Below are 19,648 nucleotides of genomic sequence, written 5' to 3' on the forward strand. Positions count from 1 at the left end.
TGAAAACTTATGTCTTTGTTTGATTTTCTTGTGGCTACATATTAGTAAGCGATGATAAATGAATGACAACATTTTAGTCCCGTTTCATGCCCCTTATTCCATATATCTGATTCACGAATTATGATTTTAGAGCATTATCGTAGGATTGATAGATGCAAGGAAGCTAATATGGCCGCGATATTAGAGATATACATAAGTCTTCAAATATCTAGGTACTGTATGTACCTACATATGTAGATAGCCTCAATCCTTATCTGGCCGTACGTAAATACTTAACGTCTACCTGAGTTGAGCGATTGGGAATTTGAAAATAGCAAAAAGAAACAAAAGATAACATACAACACCGAGGATTCCTTGGTCGTCACCGACCCAGGTATTGGTTTGGTGGTATTTGGTTTGTCTATGGGAGAGTGGATGGGATCTTGAATTTTCTAGATCCTATGGTCGTATGTGATAGGTTAGGTCTTTATCATAATATATATGGTACGTGCCTCACTAGTCGCTTGATTTAGGCTCAGTGCCTAGGAGTCATTGAGTTAGTCTCCAGTTCCACATACTCATTAGTTACCAAGATGGCGGCTCGTGTGATTCGTATTAAGATACTCCGTCAAGCTAAGATTATCTAGGTGGTATGTATCGATATATACACTATCCATAATCCGATTAAAGCGACCACGAGTAAGGTAAAATCCCTTCCACTACGAGAGCAATTCATTGTTAACCCTTAAAGGTCGGTCGAGGATGTCACGTGTTACCCCATGTCAGCACATACTGACGATCTGAATATAGATGGACCATCCCTGATTGTTTAATGGGTTTCTTGCTAAATCCTTGTCCTTTGGCTATCACGTAATTGGCATTTAGTAGTACCCAATGGTGTTACTGCTATGCCATTGTCAACATTGATTCGGACCAAACACTAACTACATTTTGGTCATGAAAAGGATCCAGTAGGTATCATCAACAGAGATCAACTAAAAAAATCTACCATTCTTCAATTCGGGATTAGTAAAATAATAGTACGGATACTAAAAGCTTGTCTTCAGAAATTGCTGGCATATTTCCGGTGCTATGTCGGATTGTCTAACCTGTCTAGGCCGGGAAGGGACCCGATTCAGGGGTATTCTCCAGTATTTTCAGCCACAGCTCCAGTCGGACAGGGGATTTGCCATCCACCATGATTTCGGTATTGATTGTTCTAAGCACGGAATATCTTCCGCAATTTAGCTAAGAACCCATCTAGGTGGTAAGAGGTAAGCCGTGGTATATATATTTGAGTGAACGTCATTCTCGGGATGCTGCTATTGAACGGGCTAAACCTCACGTGCCTATATATCAAGAGAATTATATATACGTACCTACATATGAAACGACTAGTTGGTGGATACACTCATACTATGATATTGTATCTCGATCTGGCCTGCTTAGAGCTCCCCACCCGAAAGATAGCGTCAGTTGTCAGCGACCATTCACATCACCGAATGCCGAGCTTGGTGAGTTTGAGCCGCATCATGGAGAGCAAATTTGTAGTCATAGGATCCACATTTACCGAGATATTCGAGAAAAAAAGAAAAGGGAGGAGAAGCTCCTACCCCTTCTCCAACAGGCACAGCAACATCCGTATTGTCGAAATCTAGGCCCTTGTCCATCGGGGTCATCAACAAGTCTCAGGTACCCTAAACCCAAGATGGTCAAATTCCTGACCGAGAGAGGTCTGATAATGTGGGGCTCCGGATTAATGGAAAATGGGAGCTTCATCTGTCAGTCGGAAAGCTCTACTTATGGATGAGAGCACGAAATAACCTGGAACTTAACTGTCTCGATGGGAATTAGGGGCGCGAAGCTTGCCGGAAAGAAAGCTATCTCCTTCCCCGGTCATGAGCATATTCATCTATACTAGCTACGATTTAGGGCTCTTAGCTCTCGCCGGGCTTGATGTTAGGCTCTTACTTTGAGTTCAACCGTCTAGATGTCACAATTAGACTACAATAGTAGCTTTGATTAATTGTTAGCATTAATTTTCTATCGGGTTGAGGTTTCGTGACCGTCATGAATAAGGGCTGTGGCGGTGATGACTCGGTCAACCGGAGACTACCGAATGGAGACGAAGGTCAACCCCTGGAGCTGATCACTCTTTAATGAACGTTCTTATCCTGGATGCTTACATCCGGATTCCCATTGTTTAATGATTTGCATAATTCAACTCCAAAATTCTGGCGTAAAACTATTCACCACGTGTTTTTCAGATTGGTGCGGCGATGTATTGGGGTAGTCCCGGGGAATTCGTTTTTAATTTTCAGCTGCTCTTATATGCTTTCCATTCCCTTGTGTGGAAGGGTTGCAGTCAATCCATCCACCCCAATATGTGACGGGGGAGTCGATGGTATTATGTTTAGGTGTACATATGCCATTAGGGGTTGCTGCTTTATCTGAAAATTCCTCAACAGGGAGCTAGACGTTGTTAATTGTCATACCCTGGAGCTAAGTGCCGACTACGATACCGCGGTCATTTGCCCATCTCCACTAGCGGACCCTCATATAAGCATCTTGGGGAGCCATGTGGATGTAAGTGCTAAGGAAACGCATGAAACCGAAGATCTGGTGTAATGACGAAGTAGCATTGGCCGAACATTAGGACTGCAAAACTGCATACAAAACGTTAGCCAAAACAAGTCTTCAAAGGCCCGATAGTACTACAGTACAAGATGAGGTCAATACAATATTGAAAATACGTACACCGTCCCCCAGTCACCAATGAACACTCACCGGGGCTTGAATTTCAAGTCATGTTTTGGGGGCCTTCTTCTCTTCGCCACCCCAGTGCTCATGTGCATTATTTTCCCAATCTAGACTACTTGAAATCCACAACGTTATTACGATTAGAGCTTCTCCGCTGTGTGAGATCTGGGGTTAGATCTAACAGCTTGCTATTAGTACTCAACTATTGAAAGTTGCTAGGCAAAATTTGCCTAGGCTTCCAGTGGAAATTTCTCATTACTCTAACTGGTAGAGGGACCTGCGCGAGACCAGTCCATATAGAAGCTTATTCTTACCAGCGGCTTTCAGGGCCCCAGGATTCTGTGGTCATATCATTATTGTCGGGTTCGTTATGATATCTCGTCTCGGTTTAATCTTTAATCATATGCAGGTCATCAATTTGCGATATCTTACAAACAGCCGAAAGAGTGAAAATGACGACCCATAGCGATGGAATCCCCTCTAAATACTACGAGGAGCCTAATAGTCTCCCATCGATGGACTCGAGCACCTATAATGGACTTTTGGCCATCGGAACGCTCGCCACGATCTCGCTAATATTCACATCCGCCCTCTTAAGCTTCATTACGTGGCGTATGATTACCTGGAAGTCCCATTATGCTAGTGCCGTCGGTCGAAATCAGTCGGTCGTGCTCATTTACCAGCTTATTCTGGCAGATTTCCTCCAATCACTCGGATTTCTGATATCATTCCATTGGGTGGCGGAGCGCCAGATCATCGGACCTGATGGGACATGTTTTGCGCAGGGTTGGTTGATCCAGCTTGGAGACGTTGCGAGCGCTTTCTTCGTCCTCTCGATCGCAATCCACACTACATACCAAGTAATCCTTTCCAGAAGTTTATCTCACAAGATATTCATCTGCTGCATACTTGGAACTTGGGTTTTCGCCATACTCCTTACATCACTCGCCCCAATTGTCGGTGGACGATTTGTATTCCAGAGAGCTGGAGTCTGGGTAAGACCCCTGCCAAAATTAATTGAAGTTTTGTCTTCTAATTTGAAATACAGTGCTGGATATCAGTAGACAATGAAGGATTACGACTTTCCCTTCATTATATATGGATTTTCATCGTCGAGTTCGGTTCTATTCTCGTTTACGCCACGGGTTTCTACTACCTCTTCCGCGCCAAGAACTCTGACGCCATCATGGTACCCAGCCGCAGTGTCGAAACTCTACGGAGGGCCCGAACTGCCATGTTGGCGTACGCGATTGTGTATACTCTTTTGAGTCTTCCTCTAGCGTAAGCACCCCTCGATTCAATTATTATTACTCGAAATTAACACTATCATAGCGCTGGACGAATGGCTAGTATGTCAAATAATCAGCTATCCGACGAATATTACCTATTTGCCGGAGCTCTCTTCACATGTTCCGGTTGGGTGGATACTATCCTATATACGATAACACGACGAGCACTACTATTCGACGAATTGAACGTTTACGGTCGCCGGCCCGACCCGAATATGGGTAACGGAAATCTACGCGCGAAGGATGCTGGCTTCCAGAGACAGAGCAGTACAGATAGCATTCTAGCCGGTAATGGGTTTGGAAGTATCGGCGGTATTAAGATGGAGAGGACCGTTAAGATTGAAATGGATGATTTGGAGAGCAGTAATGGTGAGAGGGGAATGCAGGAGTACTATGCTACTGCAGAAGCCTATAAGCCATAGATGGGAACCGAGTGATGCAAAACGAAACATATATGATTTATCATGGATTTGGAATACCCCTTGTTTTACGGTTCACCTATATACGAAATGTATTATACCATAATAAGTAACAACTATTTAATAGCCTATTGTATTTATAGCTTATATCATGTTTTCTAGGTTAACTGCCAAGGTTCTGATTGTGATATTATATCTTAGCCGAATCTGGTCTGAAATCGGGCATGGAATCCAACGTAAGAATTCTCAACACACCGCATGAGATAAAAGTCACCTCTGTGGTGGTCGATGACGATCCGTGGGGTTCAGAAGAATAAAATGAATTGCAACCAAAAGCAAAAGCGCTGAAATGCTCCTAAGGATAAGTAGCTTTTACACGAGAAGATGTACTCGAGTATCCAGATACTGACAAAGGATAATGGAAACTTGTCAAACATGGCGATATTCTTAAATTAGAAAATATTATTTGGAATAACCTTTTGAAACTGTCTAATTGAGGTTCTTGTCGTGGTTACTTACACGTCCTCACCGACCTACAACCCTTTTTGCTGATTCACGATAGACAATCTGGTAGAATATATCTCATGTATTAGGTGGTAAGCTGACGATTATAATCTCGTGTAACTTTAGCTATAATATGACTTATTGCCGTTTTTAAAGAGCGGTGTTCTTATCACGCCCTATTGCCAAATTGAAACAGATACGGCTATTGATGCGAAGCATTATCCATTTTCGAAGTTAAGGTTGGGATTTACAGAAAGTATTTAAAACCGAACCCAAGGGCAAGTAGAACTGTCTTGTGTCTAAGTGAGTAGTTCTTCACACAACTAGCTGAACATGTCTGGACTTAAAGCTATCATTTTTGATTTAGGGGGTGTCCTGGTCGACTGGGACCCCCACAGCGGCAATTTTATCTCGGCCCGTCAGTTAAAGACACTCAGGAGCTCAAAAACCTGGTGTGATCTGGATTCCGGTATCATATCTCTGGATGAAGCGTGTGAGGTAATGTGGCGCCCTCCCCGAATATGGCTGGCTCGTTATTAGTTGACACCAAAAAGCATTTCAGCAAGATTGTCGGTTTGGACAGCTTAACCGTTAAGAATGACCTAGACCATATATTAAAGTCGTTGACCGTTGGAGAAGAACTAGTCCAGGTGGCTCAGGAACTGAAGCAATCGGATCCGAACCTGAAGTTATATATAATGTCAAACATTTCACGAGTATGTATCTCTCGCCAAGTGAATGCGGGATAAAAGTCTAACAATTCCACAAAAGGAGCATTTTGAGATTGTCCAACGCGGAGGGCTACCATGGTCTATGTTCGACTCTATCTTTATATCAGGGGCTTTGGGGATGCAAAAACCTGATATAGGTTTCTTCCAACGCGTGGTTAGTACCATTGGAATCGACCCTAACTGGATAGTGATGGTCGATGATCGAGCTGCGAATATCCGCGCTGCTAGGAGTCTTGGTATGCATGGGGTCTTAGTAGACAAGCCACTGGTTGAAATTAGTCAAAGTTTGCGAAATCTATTCCTGAACTCGTCGGAGAATGCTGAGAGTGTTGGAGAGCACAACAAACATTTGGAAATCGATGTGGTATAGAGTAGAAGTTTTATAGAATAAATTGTCGTGAGGCCGCGTTTCCTCCCACGCCCTAATCGTTGCGATTGCAGGATTATGAGCGCTAAAATACGCTATAATCTCAGGGGGCTTGGTCACTATATGCGCTATAGTTATGGTGAAAATGGTAGCTAACCTGCGGGGATTCCCTGGAGATAATTACCGTTTTAGTCTAGGATAATGCCTCTGATTGGCTGAGGTTCTACTTAGTGTGACGGGGTAGCATGACCTGGAAGCTACGCCGTAGATAATCGTGCAATGGAATGTGTTTTAAATCTTGTTGCTAGCGTGTCAATTTTCTTGAGATTTGTGCCTTACTATGTTTTATAATTAATGGCATATTTAAAGTCGTAGTTTTTTTGTACTGGCGTTTTATAACGACTGGCTCGAGGTGACCCCAAGATTGTATGATTAGTCAGCATTATAAAAAAGGAGCGGTTTGTCATGTGCTGAGTTGTCGACGCAATGATTCCGTTTGAAATATTGAAGTTTTGTTCAGAGAACCTTGGGTTCTCAATAATCGTGAATGACTTCGTTAATAAGATAAAACATGGTATCATTCCCCGACGTCGATATATACGCACGAGTCTGCCGTCTTGGACTCGTCAACTTCTGAATGTTTTACACCACCAATAGCTGTCTCATAGCTTAGTCATCTGAACTCCTTTTCGACTTTTTAGATTTCTTATGCTTCTTTTCTCCGAATGCTTCGTCGTAGACCTCCGCCGCTGTCATTCCAGCTTTCCTCTTAGTTTGCTTCGCCTTTACGCTGACGACTGGATTTGTCTGTCCCTTTTTGGTGGCTTTCAAAACCTGCTTCTCTGCTTCTTCCCACCCAGGTGCATCGCCTTCAATTTCATATCTAAAGCAAAATTAGTATATCGCAAATACTTGTTCAGTTCATTGGGTAGCCTTACTGGTCGAGAGGGAGAGAGTCAATGAGCTCTCTTTGTTTTGCCCTCAATTCTTGTAATGCTTCATCTCCGGCCTCGTCTAACTCTGCATCCAGGCTCATTGCTAGAGGGGCGAACTTATCATCCACCACCTCGTCTTCGTGAATTCCGGAAGCATTTTCTCGACTAACACCGATCGCATCCGATTTAGGCATGTCGGCCTCGACGGCTGACGATATTAATGATGAGAAATGCGCTGTAATCTTCCGTATGATCTTCATGAACATAGCTAGACCTTGCGATGATTCCAAGGACAACTCCGTGCATATCGCGCCTATATCTTTTCGTTGTAAACCAATTCCTAAGAGTAGAGCTCGCTGTACACCTGTGAGCTTGATGCTGGGCTTGAGGGGACCTGTGAAGTAGAGATCTGCTAGTTTGGGCACAAGATCAAGAATAGCGTGATGATCTAATACACCTCTAACGTATGACTCTAGTCTCTTGCAGTCAAAGGGTGTTAGGGTTCTATCCAATTGCGATTTGGTCAATTCAGGAAGCTGGTTTGACGGATCTAACTGGGCCCCCGTCGTTGCAGATTGGTCTATGCTTAACGCGAGGACACATGGGAAGTCGCGGAATTTGTAGGAGAGCAAAGCTAGGAAACGTCGGTGGAAATCAGAGGCAAAAGCACCGAGCCATTCCCGGTCGTCCTTAAGGGGTCTAAGCATAACGCATGTGTGCTCGCCAGTTAAATCGTTGGCCGTTTGTCTCTGCGAATTGTCAGTTTTGATGGTTGCAAAATGCGACATGGATAATAGTGGCGTAGAAGCTTACTAAGTACACTGGTATAAATTGGGCGCGCGACCAGAACTTGTGAAGAGGTTGGGTTAAACCGTAGCTCACACCAACATACTCAAGACCCTCCGGCTTACGTTCCGCTAGCCTAGAGAATAAAGGTTGCATCTTGTCGATATCTCGAATCTTGATATCCTCGTTAAGAAGACCACCGCTCTCGCCTTGTGCAACATCTGCGGCCTTGCTGGTGGCCCCCTTGTCTGCAAGATCGCTATCTTCTCCTAAATTAATGAATTTGCCCTCGTAGTAGTTAATCAGAAGTTCAAGTGCCTTCGAACCGTATCCCATTGAAACACAGTCGGGATGAGTAGCTATTCGAACCACACGAGCTCCAGAAAGAGAAGCAAAATCGTCTTGGAATTGCTGACTAACCAGCCACGGAATTAAATCACCGGCGGGCCGTTGTCCTCTGTCCAAACTTGCCATCACACTCTGCTTACTAATATTACCTTCGAGTGTTATTTGAATAACACACAAGGGTTCGGGAAGACCATTTTCTTGAATGGCTGAAGAAGTTAGAACAAAGAGCTCATGTGCTGGAGCATCACTCATTAGTTGAATGTCATCTGGCGTATTTTTATAGTGACTAGTCACGAAAAGGGCCACCATTTGTCGTAGAAATCTTTCCGGTACCGGGTGGAAAGAGAAGAGAGTGTCGCGATTGACGTGGAGAAGTTGACATTGAGAGGGATCTGGGAATACGTTATTCTTAGGTTTTGAAGGGATCACATCCAAGCAAAGAAGTGAGTTTAGCCACTTCTCAACTGCATCTCCTCTCGCGTAACGTATCGGCTCAGCAAGCGTAACTTCTTTCAAAGACCTCGGGCTTCGGGTTTCGCCCTCCTGAGCCACAGTAGTAGCAGCCTGTTCTTTCAATTGCTTTATCAATTTTAATGATAACGAACGTCCAGTGCCTTCATAACCACTTATTGTTGAAGCCATGAAGACCGTATAAGGCCCTAGAAGCTTTCGCACTAATGGTAATGGGATTGCCGCCGCTTCGTCGATAATGACAAGCTCCGCTTGGCCGAGTACATGGGCATCTTGTGGTCGTATATACTGTATGGTCTGCCGGTGGTTGCGGAATATGTTGACTCGAACGATCGCCTTTTTGAAGTCTGGGTTTGTTGATTGAATGATTGAATAATCTGTGTGATCTTGATAATTCAAGGCGTCAAATGCTTTGAATACGAATTCGAACAGAGTACCCAAGTTTTCTGGAGAGGGTGATGTGACAAAGATATTACTGTAACCGTAAGACACGGCAGCCGCGATAGCAACACCCAATGCTGCTGATTTACCACGACCACGGGCTGCTGTCAACGAGACGGTATTTCGTAACGTCTTTGCAGCAATTGCATCAACGAACGTGACCAATGCATTCGCCTGGTCCTTAGTCCGCGCAAGCTGAACCAGGGATCCTATCGGCTGTGTATCTCGAAGCGAGTCCTTCATTTTTTCCAGTTCTATTTGCTCGGCAGACTTCGACTCCTCCACGGGCGGTAGAGGCTTCACCCCTCTGCCTCCAGATATAGGTAGGACGTTCAATTCATCGTCAATGACGAGACAAGATTCGCACCGGCCAAGGGAGAGCAGGAAACGTTCGTTGAATCTCGCAACAACGTCGTGATGGGCTTCGGTTCGATATCGCGAATGTACGTCCATGGAAAGAGTATAAAGTTGTCTCAAACTATCCATTCCTTTCAGTAGAAGTACTACTAAACCTCCTCCTTCGACGGTTTCGATGGTACGGGCTAACGTATTCGGAGTAAGGGCTTCGAAATCTTGTAGAATGCACATGCCGAACGTCCTACCCAGGATTTTGTCGGTTTCCTTATAGTAGACATATCTAACATCGTGCAGCGAAACGAATAGCTCGAACGGATCCTCGGAATTCGCTTCCCTAATTCCACGTTTTATCTCTTTCTTGATCTTGGCTTCTCGCTTCTTCCGATGACTCGTAAAGCCAAGGAGCTTGTTCTTATAGGCCCAGAGCACGGATTTATTTTGGCGCAAGTCCATGCTGGACATGACGAAGTGTAGCTTAACGATCGCATCTTTCAGTTGATCTCCGACTACGATGAAGAAGCTTCGTTTATGCTCGGCAAGGTTATTTCGGATGAGAGTGGGAATGCGCGAGTCCCTAATGAACAATCCGGTTAGTATATAAGCATCCTTAGCTCACAGGTTTAAATTTCCTTATGGGACTTACACAGCTTTTCGCGCCATCTTGTCGTGCTATCCCCTCGATCCTCTAAGCCCGGTAATTCATGTACTTGGTTCGCTATCTTTTTTTTCGCGGCGCAAAAAAAAAGTTGCTAAGAATTATTGTTCTGTCAGGCGGTGAGCGATTCTGCCGAGCGGTAACCCCACTAGTGCGAGAGCTAGTATGCATTATGTAATCATATAGTATCCACTATGCACCCCCATAAGACTAAGACCCCATCATTGATAAAAGAATAATTTTTTATACTTGCTACAAGCATAATATCTTCAGGCCACGACGAAGAGTATCGCAGAGTAAGATGGAAGAATACTGAATTCATTAATCAGAAGAGATATTTTGGTATCAAAAGTTCTTAAACAGATTTTAATTGAGATCGATCGACCGTACAGTAGAGGCACATCAAAATCATCGCGACCTTAGAATCCTGTATATTCCCAGAGCCCATCATATAGAAAACGCCAAACAATCCTAGAAAACTAAAGGGAATCTCGCCAAGGAACCTCGATATCGCCAGGCCCAGAAATAAAATCGTACAAGTAAACGCCCCATCTAACCGATTAATTTTTTCCCCTGCGCCGTAGACTACCATATCGGCGACGAACTTGGGCGTAATCCGCCGGGTTGTAAGCGTACCCCTGGTTACCACGTGGATCCGGCTTATGTGCAACCTGCTGGTGGTATTCTTCTGTCGTCTCCTGGTGCGTGGGTAGCTCAGCCGCAAAGCCCTTGTGATCGAGCCCGGGAGAGGCGTATCCGACACTGCCCGGATCTGACGAATATGAGGTCGGCCGTGAACTATCTAACGAAGGGCTTGGCTGGCCCTGAGACCAACCCCAGGATTTCAACTCGGGCGAATGAGATTGAACTGATGCCGGTGAATTCCGACCTTGCTGTTGAAATGTCGGTGATGGGTTAGGTGGTTGTAGCTGCGGCGACGATTGAGGATGGTGGAAATCACCCGGTAGTTCCATGATAACGTTCTGATTACTGGGCACTGGTGCTTGCGAATTCGGTAGCTCGGCGTATTGCTGATGTATCTTGCTCTGGTCATACCCATTTTGCTGTTGGAATTGATTCTGCCAATGCGCAGGATAACCCAGCGAACTTGATGTCCCGGGTCTGCTGCCCCCTTGCTGTAGTGACATTGGTCGCGGTACTTGGTACGGTATCGACGGCGACATCGGCGGTTGATACGGACTTCCCGGCGGCGACGACATTGGTGGTGACTTCAAACCCCCTCCTACACTACCGGCGTATGTACTGTCGTTCGGATTGAAAGTCTTCATCTTGCCATCTTCAATCATCGCTTGTAATACGCCAGCATCAAGTAGCTCAGCCTTCTTTATGATCCTCTCTACCATATCTTTACTAGCTGCCTTCATTTGCGCTTTTACCATGCCAACCATAGTGATGTTGCATCGGATCTCAATATCTTCCCTCAAGTAAAGCCCATCTTTCGGCGCGCCAAGTGCAGCCAATCCAATCTCTTGTTGCTCTGGTGGCTCGACGCCAGGTTGGTTACCGCCGATGCGATACTAAAACACCCCTAGTTAGCGAGTACTGTTTTCAGTGCGTCTGGCGGGCAATCGGGAATTGTAAATTCTGTTACACGGGGAACGATTCGCATAGAAAAATGGCATAAAAAGGTAATAAATAACCCCGGATAAGTCTCACCTTGTTTCGAAGGTCTACGCCCATCGGCGCGTAAATGTGCGTTTGAAGGCCCCACGGAAGATCATGAAAGCAGCCATTGAAAGTGATTTTGCCAGACCCTAACTTTCCCATACCAGGGATATACTGAATGCGCTCATGAATCTCGTACCATGTTGAGAAATATTCGTCGGAGGCAGCATCGCGAGGTGCTTTAATCTGTTTGTATTCGAGAACGAGGGGATTTAGCGTGATGACTTCACCGTGGCTATGAAGGATGTCGATAGCTAACTGGCGGGGTATGAAGGTGGGGATCGGTGTTATAACCGTATACACTTCTTTTTTCTTGAGCACCATCGCGCGAGCTGGCTAAGGTATTCGTTCTTTATTTCGGATTTTCGGTCATCGACTTAAGGCAAAAGATAGAGGTTGAAAAGAAGTAAAAAGTCGAGGTTTGGAGCACAATTAATCTCACTCACGTTTTTTTACAGGTAAGCCGGGTCAGTCGACCGCATAATTATTGCTCGCTAAGGTGATAGGCTGAGAGGTTTGCGCTCGTACAGAGAGCCTAGACAAGACAAGGTGGTGGTCGGCGTCAGCACTGTGATGGTAACCTGGACCAACTTGACACCCCCCATTAATCCCATTAATCCTCCTATTGATTGCGACGCAGCCACTAATCTAACCTATTCTTAGTCGGGAGGGTACCTAAGGTAACATCATATTTCTCCCTAGATTAGTTGTACTTTGGTGAGCCAGTCCCTATAAGCCACACGGCTCGGGGACCAGCAAGCCGGGACCGATGTTGGGAAGTTGGTGGCCTCCGGATGAAAGAAGATCGTATTCAACCACTATAACAAAAATCTGTTTTACCCAGTAAGTTTTTTTCTCCTAAGTTATAGTATCGGCCATTTATATAAAACCCTTTAGATGGATTTCCAATCATTCTCAATGATTCTGTCACCTTAATCCGCAAGACATCAGTATATTGTAACAGCGGATCTGTTCCTCATTAGTTCAGCCTACCTAACAAAGTCCGAAGGATCGACAGAGCTGAACCAGCGCCCAACGCCATGATTTCGTCAGCACGGACTCGTCCCGTTGTCGGGACGAAACCATATGCACGCCTAGAACTTGTGTAATACATATGTATGTATAGCTAAGTAATCATAGACAAATCAATGGCAAAAGGCAATAATCTAGTATAATGATTGGCCATCCAATCGATTACATAATAATCAATGGAGTGTACACCTGCAGACATACTAATCACCGCCCCCATTTTCTCCAGAAGTGCAATTTAAACCCCGTTGAGAATGAGACATTTTTGTTTGAGAGTTCGTATATCATGGAACAGTACGCCGCCAAGGCAATAGTCGATTAGAATGCTTTTTAGCATCAAGGAGAGTACTGTATGATTTTCAACTATTCTTCCTTCTATAGTAGGTACATTCTTGCGACCTTCCTATGATTTTGTTTTTCTTTGTTTCGCGGCGACTCTTCAACTACCGAATCTCGCATATCCTACCGAAAAATTACTGCTCCTCCTTATACTACCCTCCCAACACGAGCCCGGAGCCAAACACGAACAATTGAACAGATTAGGATTATCTTAGAATTCTAGGCTTCTGTTCCGTGCGATTTACTCAGTCGTTAACAAGATGTGCGAGCATTATGCCGCACGGTGCCAGCCATACGATCCTGTCTAGTTGAATACACTCGAAATCCGAAGCTGAAAAGTCGGTTCACTAGCAAGTCAAGCCACCGACATCATTTACATCCACTAAATTACTATCTGAGGGGAAATCACAGCCGAAGAACAAAGAATCTCCAACTAGTACCACCTCTTCAACCTATGGTCTACGTAAACCCAGCACAGACGTCCTGGTATACATTATTCTCAAGCCCAGCCGCATCTGTCGGTACATATTTGAGTGCCGTAGCATGCGAGTAAGTCCATCTAGGGTCATTCAACTCCGTCTTCCAAGTCCAATAAATCCAACCGCTCATACCGGGCTTCTCATAAAGCTGCTGCTGAGCGGTGAAGAACTTCTTGAAGAAATCCGCATCGGACCAATCCGCGCCGGAGGTCATACTCCACTCGCCCGTGACGAGGAAGTCCTGGCCACTGACGAGTCGTGAGTCCGTGCACGCGCTGTGCATTAGACTGGACTGGTCGCCTGTGTTTGATAGAGCGAAGCCGATGTAGTTGTGGTCGTCGAAACCTGTCATTGCGTCGTTGGCGACTGCTGAGTTTGCGCGCGGGTTACCTGAGTCCCATTTGCTTGACATAAACTGTACGTGTAGTTTCTTGTCGTCGGCTACGTTTGCTTCGGCGTCGCGCACTGCTTTGAGAGCGCCGGGGTAGTATGTCTGCACTAGACCTGGGTCCTCGCCCGGGGCTGGGTACCGGTTTCCGCTGTCGTGCTTCGAGACTGGCTCGTTGAGTACTTCGATCATGCCGACTGAGGCGTACGCTGGGTTCGAGTGGATACGGTTGGTCATCCAAGTGAGCCACTTCTCAGCACGGCCAAAGTCGTAATCGTTGAAGAAGCCGGCGGGATTCGGGTTCTGGCCTGTGAATACATCCTGCTGTTGACCACCCGGGGCGCCGTGGAGGTCGATGATGACGTACATGCCCAAGTCAGTAGCCTTCTGAACAACGGCGTCGAGGTAGGGCAACATGAGATTTCCGTCGGCAAAGGGCTCACTAGACGTGTCGACGATGTCGGTATACGACCAGTAGCCAATCGGGATGCGGATGGTGTTCAAGCCCACATCATGGACGGACTGTACCGTGTCGGCGTTGATCCAAGTCTTCCAGTGCTCTTCAAAAGCCTTGTTGCCAGCGTCACGGTTAGAACCACTGTAGCGGTTTCGCATGCAGTCGAATTCAGACACATCCGATGATTCGCATCCCATTTTGCTCCATTCGCTAGCCATCATCCATGGCTCGCAGATTAACCATCCTAGAGTTGTCAATCAACTAAGTGCATTTCCACAAACGGGGTGTTCTATCAACCCACCACCAAAGTTGACACCTCGGATCTTGGTGACTCCATTAGGTAATGAAGGCTTAAAGCGTTTTCCAAGCTTCTCGAATCGGAGTGTTTGGTTAAACGCAGCAAGGTCGCGATCCTGAGGAAGCCATGCGCTAACGGTATGCGCAAGCAGGATCAAAGAAACAAGTGAGTACCACATCTTGACTTGGGGACTTGGAATAGTCCAAATGGATTGCCGGTGGAGTGTGATGAATACTTAGATATTTCAACGAGGGCATCGTATTTATTATATCACTTCCTATTTAATTAAGGTGGCAAGCCATAGCTTCGTTCGACGGATTCGTCCTTCCTAATTGGTGCTGACGAAACGACCGTGCATAGGGCCGTCCAGCTGAGCTTACTGACAATGAGCACACGTTAGACCGGTGTGAGGCCGAGTACCCCGTCGTGGTATCTGTATGTACGATCATTCAATATTCTTCATAATGTTACATGTCTATTAATATTTCGTAGACTTCTCTTTAAACAAGATGATTCAGAATGTGCGACCGTACCAATAAACGGAAATAAAGTCATCGAAGAATTCTCTCGTAATCAATAACAATTACTATAATCTAAGAGCAGATGACTTCAGTGATGATCGTTTCCAGTTCTTTTCATTTCAAGCTTAAAAAGTCCCCGTCTAATCACTGACTCGTTAGAGAATAGGCGTTTGATTCGCGGTCAACTTACGAGTAATGCTAATGCTGGTTAAGAACCGGTAGTACCAATATTATATACCGTCGGTCGCCCTATAGAGCAGAAAGAGTGATGACGCCAGCAGCCTTCTACATAAGGATATAACTATCGAGAGGCTGAAAGCCATCCCTACTAGCGAGATCAGGTAGCTATTATTAGCACTATCAGGTACCTATTACCAAGTAAATACAGCGTTGATCTTCAGCTACAAGCCGACGCCTAACTCCTCAATTCCATCCGTGCTATCGTGACCAAATACAAGGTCCTATCGCTAATTACAGGGGCGTTAAACCATGGTTATAGCGGCATCATATGCTACGCAAGAGCACGGGCGCACGTTAAGAACCAATCAACGATGATCTTCTGATACGTTATGAGCCCTGAAGCAAAGCTGTGCAAAGACATAGCGCAAGCATTTTAATTTTTTTTTTTTTTTTTTTTTTTTCAAATATTTTCAGGGGAATGTACTCTTCAATTAGGACCGCAGTTTCTACAAACTAAATTTACATTATGGGCTGGGCGGTTGGACTATCTGCGACCTTCGGATTTTACGTCCGTCCTGTGCTATTCCCACAACCGGCACGCCCGGAACTTGAGAATTAGCATATCGAATAGCCGATCCAGAAGTATTACAGATTAACGTCATTGTATATTCTCCTTCGTCTCATCCATTCTGGACCATCTCAAATGAGTCTTCGTCACTTACAGTAGTCCCACCACATATAAGGAGGGGGAGGGTACGCGGTATCGCGCAAGGATAACTAGCTCGGTAAATGAAGGGGACAAAGAAATATAAGAGAAGGAATGAAAGGAAAGTATATTAATTCAGCATTGACGAGAACACAGGTGGTTTTCACAAAGAACTCTCAATTACGTGGCTCGACTACATAGCCAAGCCTGCCCCTAGATATATCTAGCCATGAATCAGTGCTAGTACGAGGCACCTCTTGACACTGTACATCCTACTCTTAGGTACCTAAGCAATAACTACCGATATTCATCGTAACAGTGGCCTTACATTTTCCCTGCATACCAGCAAACGGAGGCAGCATTGAGGAGCCTAGTAATAGTTATAGAACGGTATGGAAATTGAATGTAGCGTACAGGCTGGTCCCTCTAAGCTACCTGGATCACTTCTAATTTCGAATTCCCAATTCACTCCACGTTTAACTTTGATATCACAACCAGAAAGTACACAGCGCATCTACCATCAGTTCTAAATAACCACAATGGCCAAAGAAACTCTCCAGACTAATACAGCTCCTCCCGTGGATCGCAAAGGTGAGGGCTATCCCAAAGCCTGCCGCTGCCCTAGGTGTAAGCCGGGAGGATGCGATTCTGGAGCCGAAGCGAAATCTGGCATCTGTAAATGGTGCCAGGAAAACTGCAAGAAAAGTAACTAAATAACCCCTTTCACGGTCGTCGTAGTTTTAAATCGGCCTGGCTTTTGGATTAGGAATGAGTGATGATATATTTATGAAAAATGACACGTAGAGAACTGCAGGCAGTCTGAAAAATATAGTGTTATTTAATTACTCCCTCTTTTCAGGCACGCGACGGGTGACAGTGGCACTTCAATGATTGCTATCAGCTTTTATTAATCATCATGGACTCTTCTCGGAGAATCTATCTAGTATCCCTTCCTATCGGAATACTTCAACCCTTATGCCTACCTAGAATTTGTCAAGTCAAGAAGGAATCATCGTACGAGGCGAATTCTCAACTTCCAACATGAGGTTTACGTAGGCAGGCGAAGGCAACAAATGTCCTCAGCAGCGTGAGAGACGGCCGGGACAGTCTATTACGGTCTTGCTGACCGTTACATTATAGTCCCCCTATTGTATTCTCGAAAACCTGTTCTGGACAGGCCGAGAGAAAGAAAAAAAGGAGAAAACACCGGAAAACAACCGAAAAAAAAACATGAAGGTGGTATCAAGCGAAGAAGGCGAAGGCCCCACCGCGAATCCTTCCTGACTCCCCTGAAAGTGCCACATCAACAAATGAAATGGCGTTGACGATTCATCTCGCAAATCATCTCATCGTTACTCGTAGTCGTCGGTCATCCTAATCGTGAACCGTTGTCGTCGGGGTATCGAAGACAACACCGAGGAACTATCCGCGTAAGGGTATGAAGAAAACAAAGAACAAAGCGTTTAGGAAACCAGAAATAGCCATCGGACGTAGAATAAAACCCAGAAAACGGTTCCAGTGAAGGACACCTAGCGGACCCAATTTCTAATGGGGTTCAAGGCAAAGGGAGTCGGGACGTCATTAGGCCATTGGACGGGGACTTCGTGCTCATTGAACAGAAGTTCGTGTCCCTTGACATCTTTGGGTGCCGGCTTCATGTAAGGCACATTCTCTTGGCCAAAGTGGTCGTACTTTGCACAGAGAATGCATGGGCAGGGTTCGTTGCCAACGGGCGGGAACACTATAGCATCTCGAGTCAGCCATCGATTAATCTATTGGAAAAGTTAAAGAGATGAAGGTTTTAGATGCTGCTTACCCCTGCAGAGACGTAGAGGTCGTTCTATCTCTGTAACTTCGTTGTATGTGGAATCCAAGGACCACACTTCCTCCAACTCACTCGCCCACTGGAAACACCAGTCGTCGTACTTGGTAAGAGAATCCACGTCTACATATTTGATGGCAGACTTGCGTGCGTTCTTGTAGAAAAGCATCTCGGATAGTCTGAGGTAGTTGCTTGTGGGTCCTCGAACGACTCGGCGAATTTTGTTTCTCTGAGAGAAAGATTCGATGCTTGCGAAAGTACGAGGAAGAGGTGAACCTTCGCGGCGACACTTTCGTACTTGACTATCCTTACGACCGCCACCAAATTTCCACCAGCGATACCAGTCACCAATATCGATGATATCGGTCTCGAAGGAAACGATTGGTCCTCTGACAGGTGTATTGGTAGGAACAGCGGGTCTCCAAAGGTCTCCTCGCGGGATTCTCTGGTAGAATTCTTGGGACCAGTTGTAGGTCTCCCTGCACACGAGGAAAAGGACAGGGCAGGGGGCCTTCTTGACTCGGCGCAGATGGTTGGTTGTGACGATTCGGTCTTCCGCACGAACGGCGAACTTCAAAATCATCAATCTCAGCTCTGTCGGGAGGCGTCCGAATTTCGGGAATGTGTCAGGGCTTTTTTTCTCAATCAGCAATTGTTGAATCGGTATGATCGTTCCCTGTATGTTGCGATTTTTACCAGTGTACCGTTCGGTGTACTTCTGGCTTATGCCCGCAGCAATATTGACACACTCTGCCGCATAGTCATCAATAATGACTGGTCCACCGAGGCCGGCGGCCAAATGGGTAATAGCCTTTTGGATAGCCGGATAGGCCTTGAGATAAACCGCTTGGAAGGCCATCTTGAGGTCCCAAGTCGAGCTACTCATGTCCTTGTCTTTTGAAAACACATGTTAGTTAATATTTCCATCCATCAAGGTAACTGTTTGGAAATAGTACTATAGCGGCCAGGATAATTAAGAGTCAAGCCATTAACTAAGACAGTAATAAGATATGACTCGACTTTAATTGGGATTTACTTACTTTTATCGATAGCTAGGTTGTCATTGTCGTTGACCAAACCCATAGCCTTGTAGTTGTTGAATAGGGTTTGTAGTTCCGGGATGATCTTGTGGAAGACAACAGGTCGGATGGCTGGATAGAACCGGCGAAGGAGTACAAACTCGAAGTCATCGTTGTCTCTTGTGCTCGAATTGGCACCACCGAGACGTGAGGTAGGGGCTCTGGGAGCCATTGCTATGCCGAGATGAGTTACGGATTTGAGAATGAATTAAGGATTGTGTAGAATGTCGACGAAAGGCGTGTGAGGCGCGACGTGTAACAAGTGAAAATTGTCTAGGACGTAGAATTTCGTATTCTCAACGAAGTGAAGGATCGTTGGAAGGAAAGTAGAAGGAAAAGAAAAGGTGAATGGGAATTGTAAAGAGTGTACTGGGGATTGGGAGAGATACGAAATCAATTATCACCTAATAGTCTGCGGATGGGGCATGGTATACACGCACTGTGATAGGAGAAACAGTTCTGGTGGTCATAACATCATTGAGCAAACAAACAGTGTGGGAAATTTCACTAACCTTTATTGTAAATTTATCTAGCCTTCTGAGGGCCGTCTTGGTAGGAAAGCCGAAAAGGAGACCTGGAGATAATAGACGAAAAGAAAGGTTTTAGGAAAAGTTGATTCTCG

At 45.4% G+C, this 19,648-nt stretch overlaps 6 protein-coding genes across 6 annotated transcripts; 2 read left to right on the top strand and 4 right to left on the bottom strand.

Moving 5' to 3' along the window:
• Nucleotides 1-3,191: 3,191 nt before the first annotated feature.
• F4822DRAFT_445042 (G protein-coupled glucose receptor regulating Gpa2-domain-containing protein) lies at nt 3,192-4,476 on the top strand (the record flags this gene model as incomplete). Its single annotated transcript, XM_051463326.1, has 3 exons — nt 3,192-3,734; nt 3,788-4,020; nt 4,072-4,476. 3 exons carry the CDS (start codon nt 3,192-3,194, stop codon nt 4,448-4,450), a joined length of 1,155 nt encoding a protein of 384 aa, XP_051312579.1. The 3' UTR covers nt 4,451-4,476.
• A 996-nt stretch (nt 4,477-5,472) lies between these two features.
• Nucleotides 5,473-6,052, top strand: F4822DRAFT_445044 (HAD-like domain-containing protein; the record flags this gene model as incomplete). Its single annotated transcript, XM_051463327.1, has 2 exons — nt 5,473-5,667; nt 5,723-6,052. The coding sequence occupies 2 exons, from the start codon at nt 5,473-5,475 to the stop codon at nt 6,050-6,052; spliced, it is 525 nt and encodes a 174-aa protein (XP_051312580.1).
• Nucleotides 6,053-6,240: 188 nt separating this feature from the next.
• On the bottom strand, nt 6,241-10,115 carry F4822DRAFT_411297 (DUF699-domain-containing protein; the record flags this gene model as incomplete). The annotated part of the gene is made up of 4 exons (XM_051458839.1): nt 10,031-10,115; nt 7,798-9,961; nt 6,988-7,733; nt 6,241-6,932 (listed from the first exon to the last, which is right to left on the bottom strand). Coding segments are annotated over exons 1-4 (3,137 nt in total), but the record flags the coding sequence as incomplete, so codon positions are not given.
• A 224-nt stretch (nt 10,116-10,339) lies between these two features.
• On the bottom strand, nt 10,340-12,596 carry F4822DRAFT_411299 (uncharacterized protein). The gene is made up of 2 exons (XM_051458840.1): nt 11,720-12,596; nt 10,340-11,580 (listed from the first exon to the last, which is right to left on the bottom strand). Exons 1-2 carry the CDS (start codon nt 12,050-12,052, stop codon nt 10,603-10,605), a joined length of 1,311 nt encoding a protein of 436 aa, XP_051312582.1. The 5' UTR covers nt 12,053-12,596; the 3' UTR covers nt 10,340-10,602.
• A 959-nt stretch (nt 12,597-13,555) lies between these two features.
• On the bottom strand, nt 13,556-14,896 carry F4822DRAFT_431677 (glycoside hydrolase family 5 protein; the record flags this gene model as incomplete). The annotated part of the gene is made up of 2 exons (XM_051461514.1): nt 13,556-14,664; nt 14,722-14,896. 2 exons carry the CDS (start codon nt 14,894-14,896, stop codon nt 13,556-13,558), a joined length of 1,284 nt encoding a protein of 427 aa, XP_051312583.1.
• A 2,758-nt stretch (nt 14,897-17,654) lies between these two features.
• F4822DRAFT_431678 (uncharacterized protein) lies at nt 17,655-19,198 on the bottom strand (the record flags this gene model as incomplete). Its single annotated transcript, XM_051461515.1, has 3 exons — nt 17,655-17,866; nt 17,942-18,841; nt 18,988-19,198. 3 exons carry the CDS (start codon nt 19,196-19,198, stop codon nt 17,655-17,657), a joined length of 1,323 nt encoding a protein of 440 aa, XP_051312584.1.
• Nucleotides 19,199-19,648: the final 450 nt, after the last annotated feature.

Source organism: Hypoxylon trugodes (assembly GCF_022578975.1).
Source record: "Hypoxylon trugodes strain CBS 135444 unplaced genomic scaffold F4822scaffold_7, whole genome shotgun sequence".
Taxonomy (NCBI): domain Eukaryota; kingdom Fungi; phylum Ascomycota; class Sordariomycetes; order Xylariales; family Hypoxylaceae; genus Hypoxylon; species Hypoxylon trugodes.

Excerpts from the sequence above, each read along its gene's own strand:
- F4822DRAFT_411299 (XM_051458840.1), bottom strand. The coding sequence starts at position 12,052 with ATGGTGCTCAAGAAAAAAGAAGTGTATACGGTTATAACACCGATCCCC. Across the intron at positions 11,581-11,719 it reads GCGTAGACCTTCGAAACAAG|TATCGCATCGGCGGTAACCA; the intron begins GTGAGACTTATC and ends GGGGTGTTTTAG.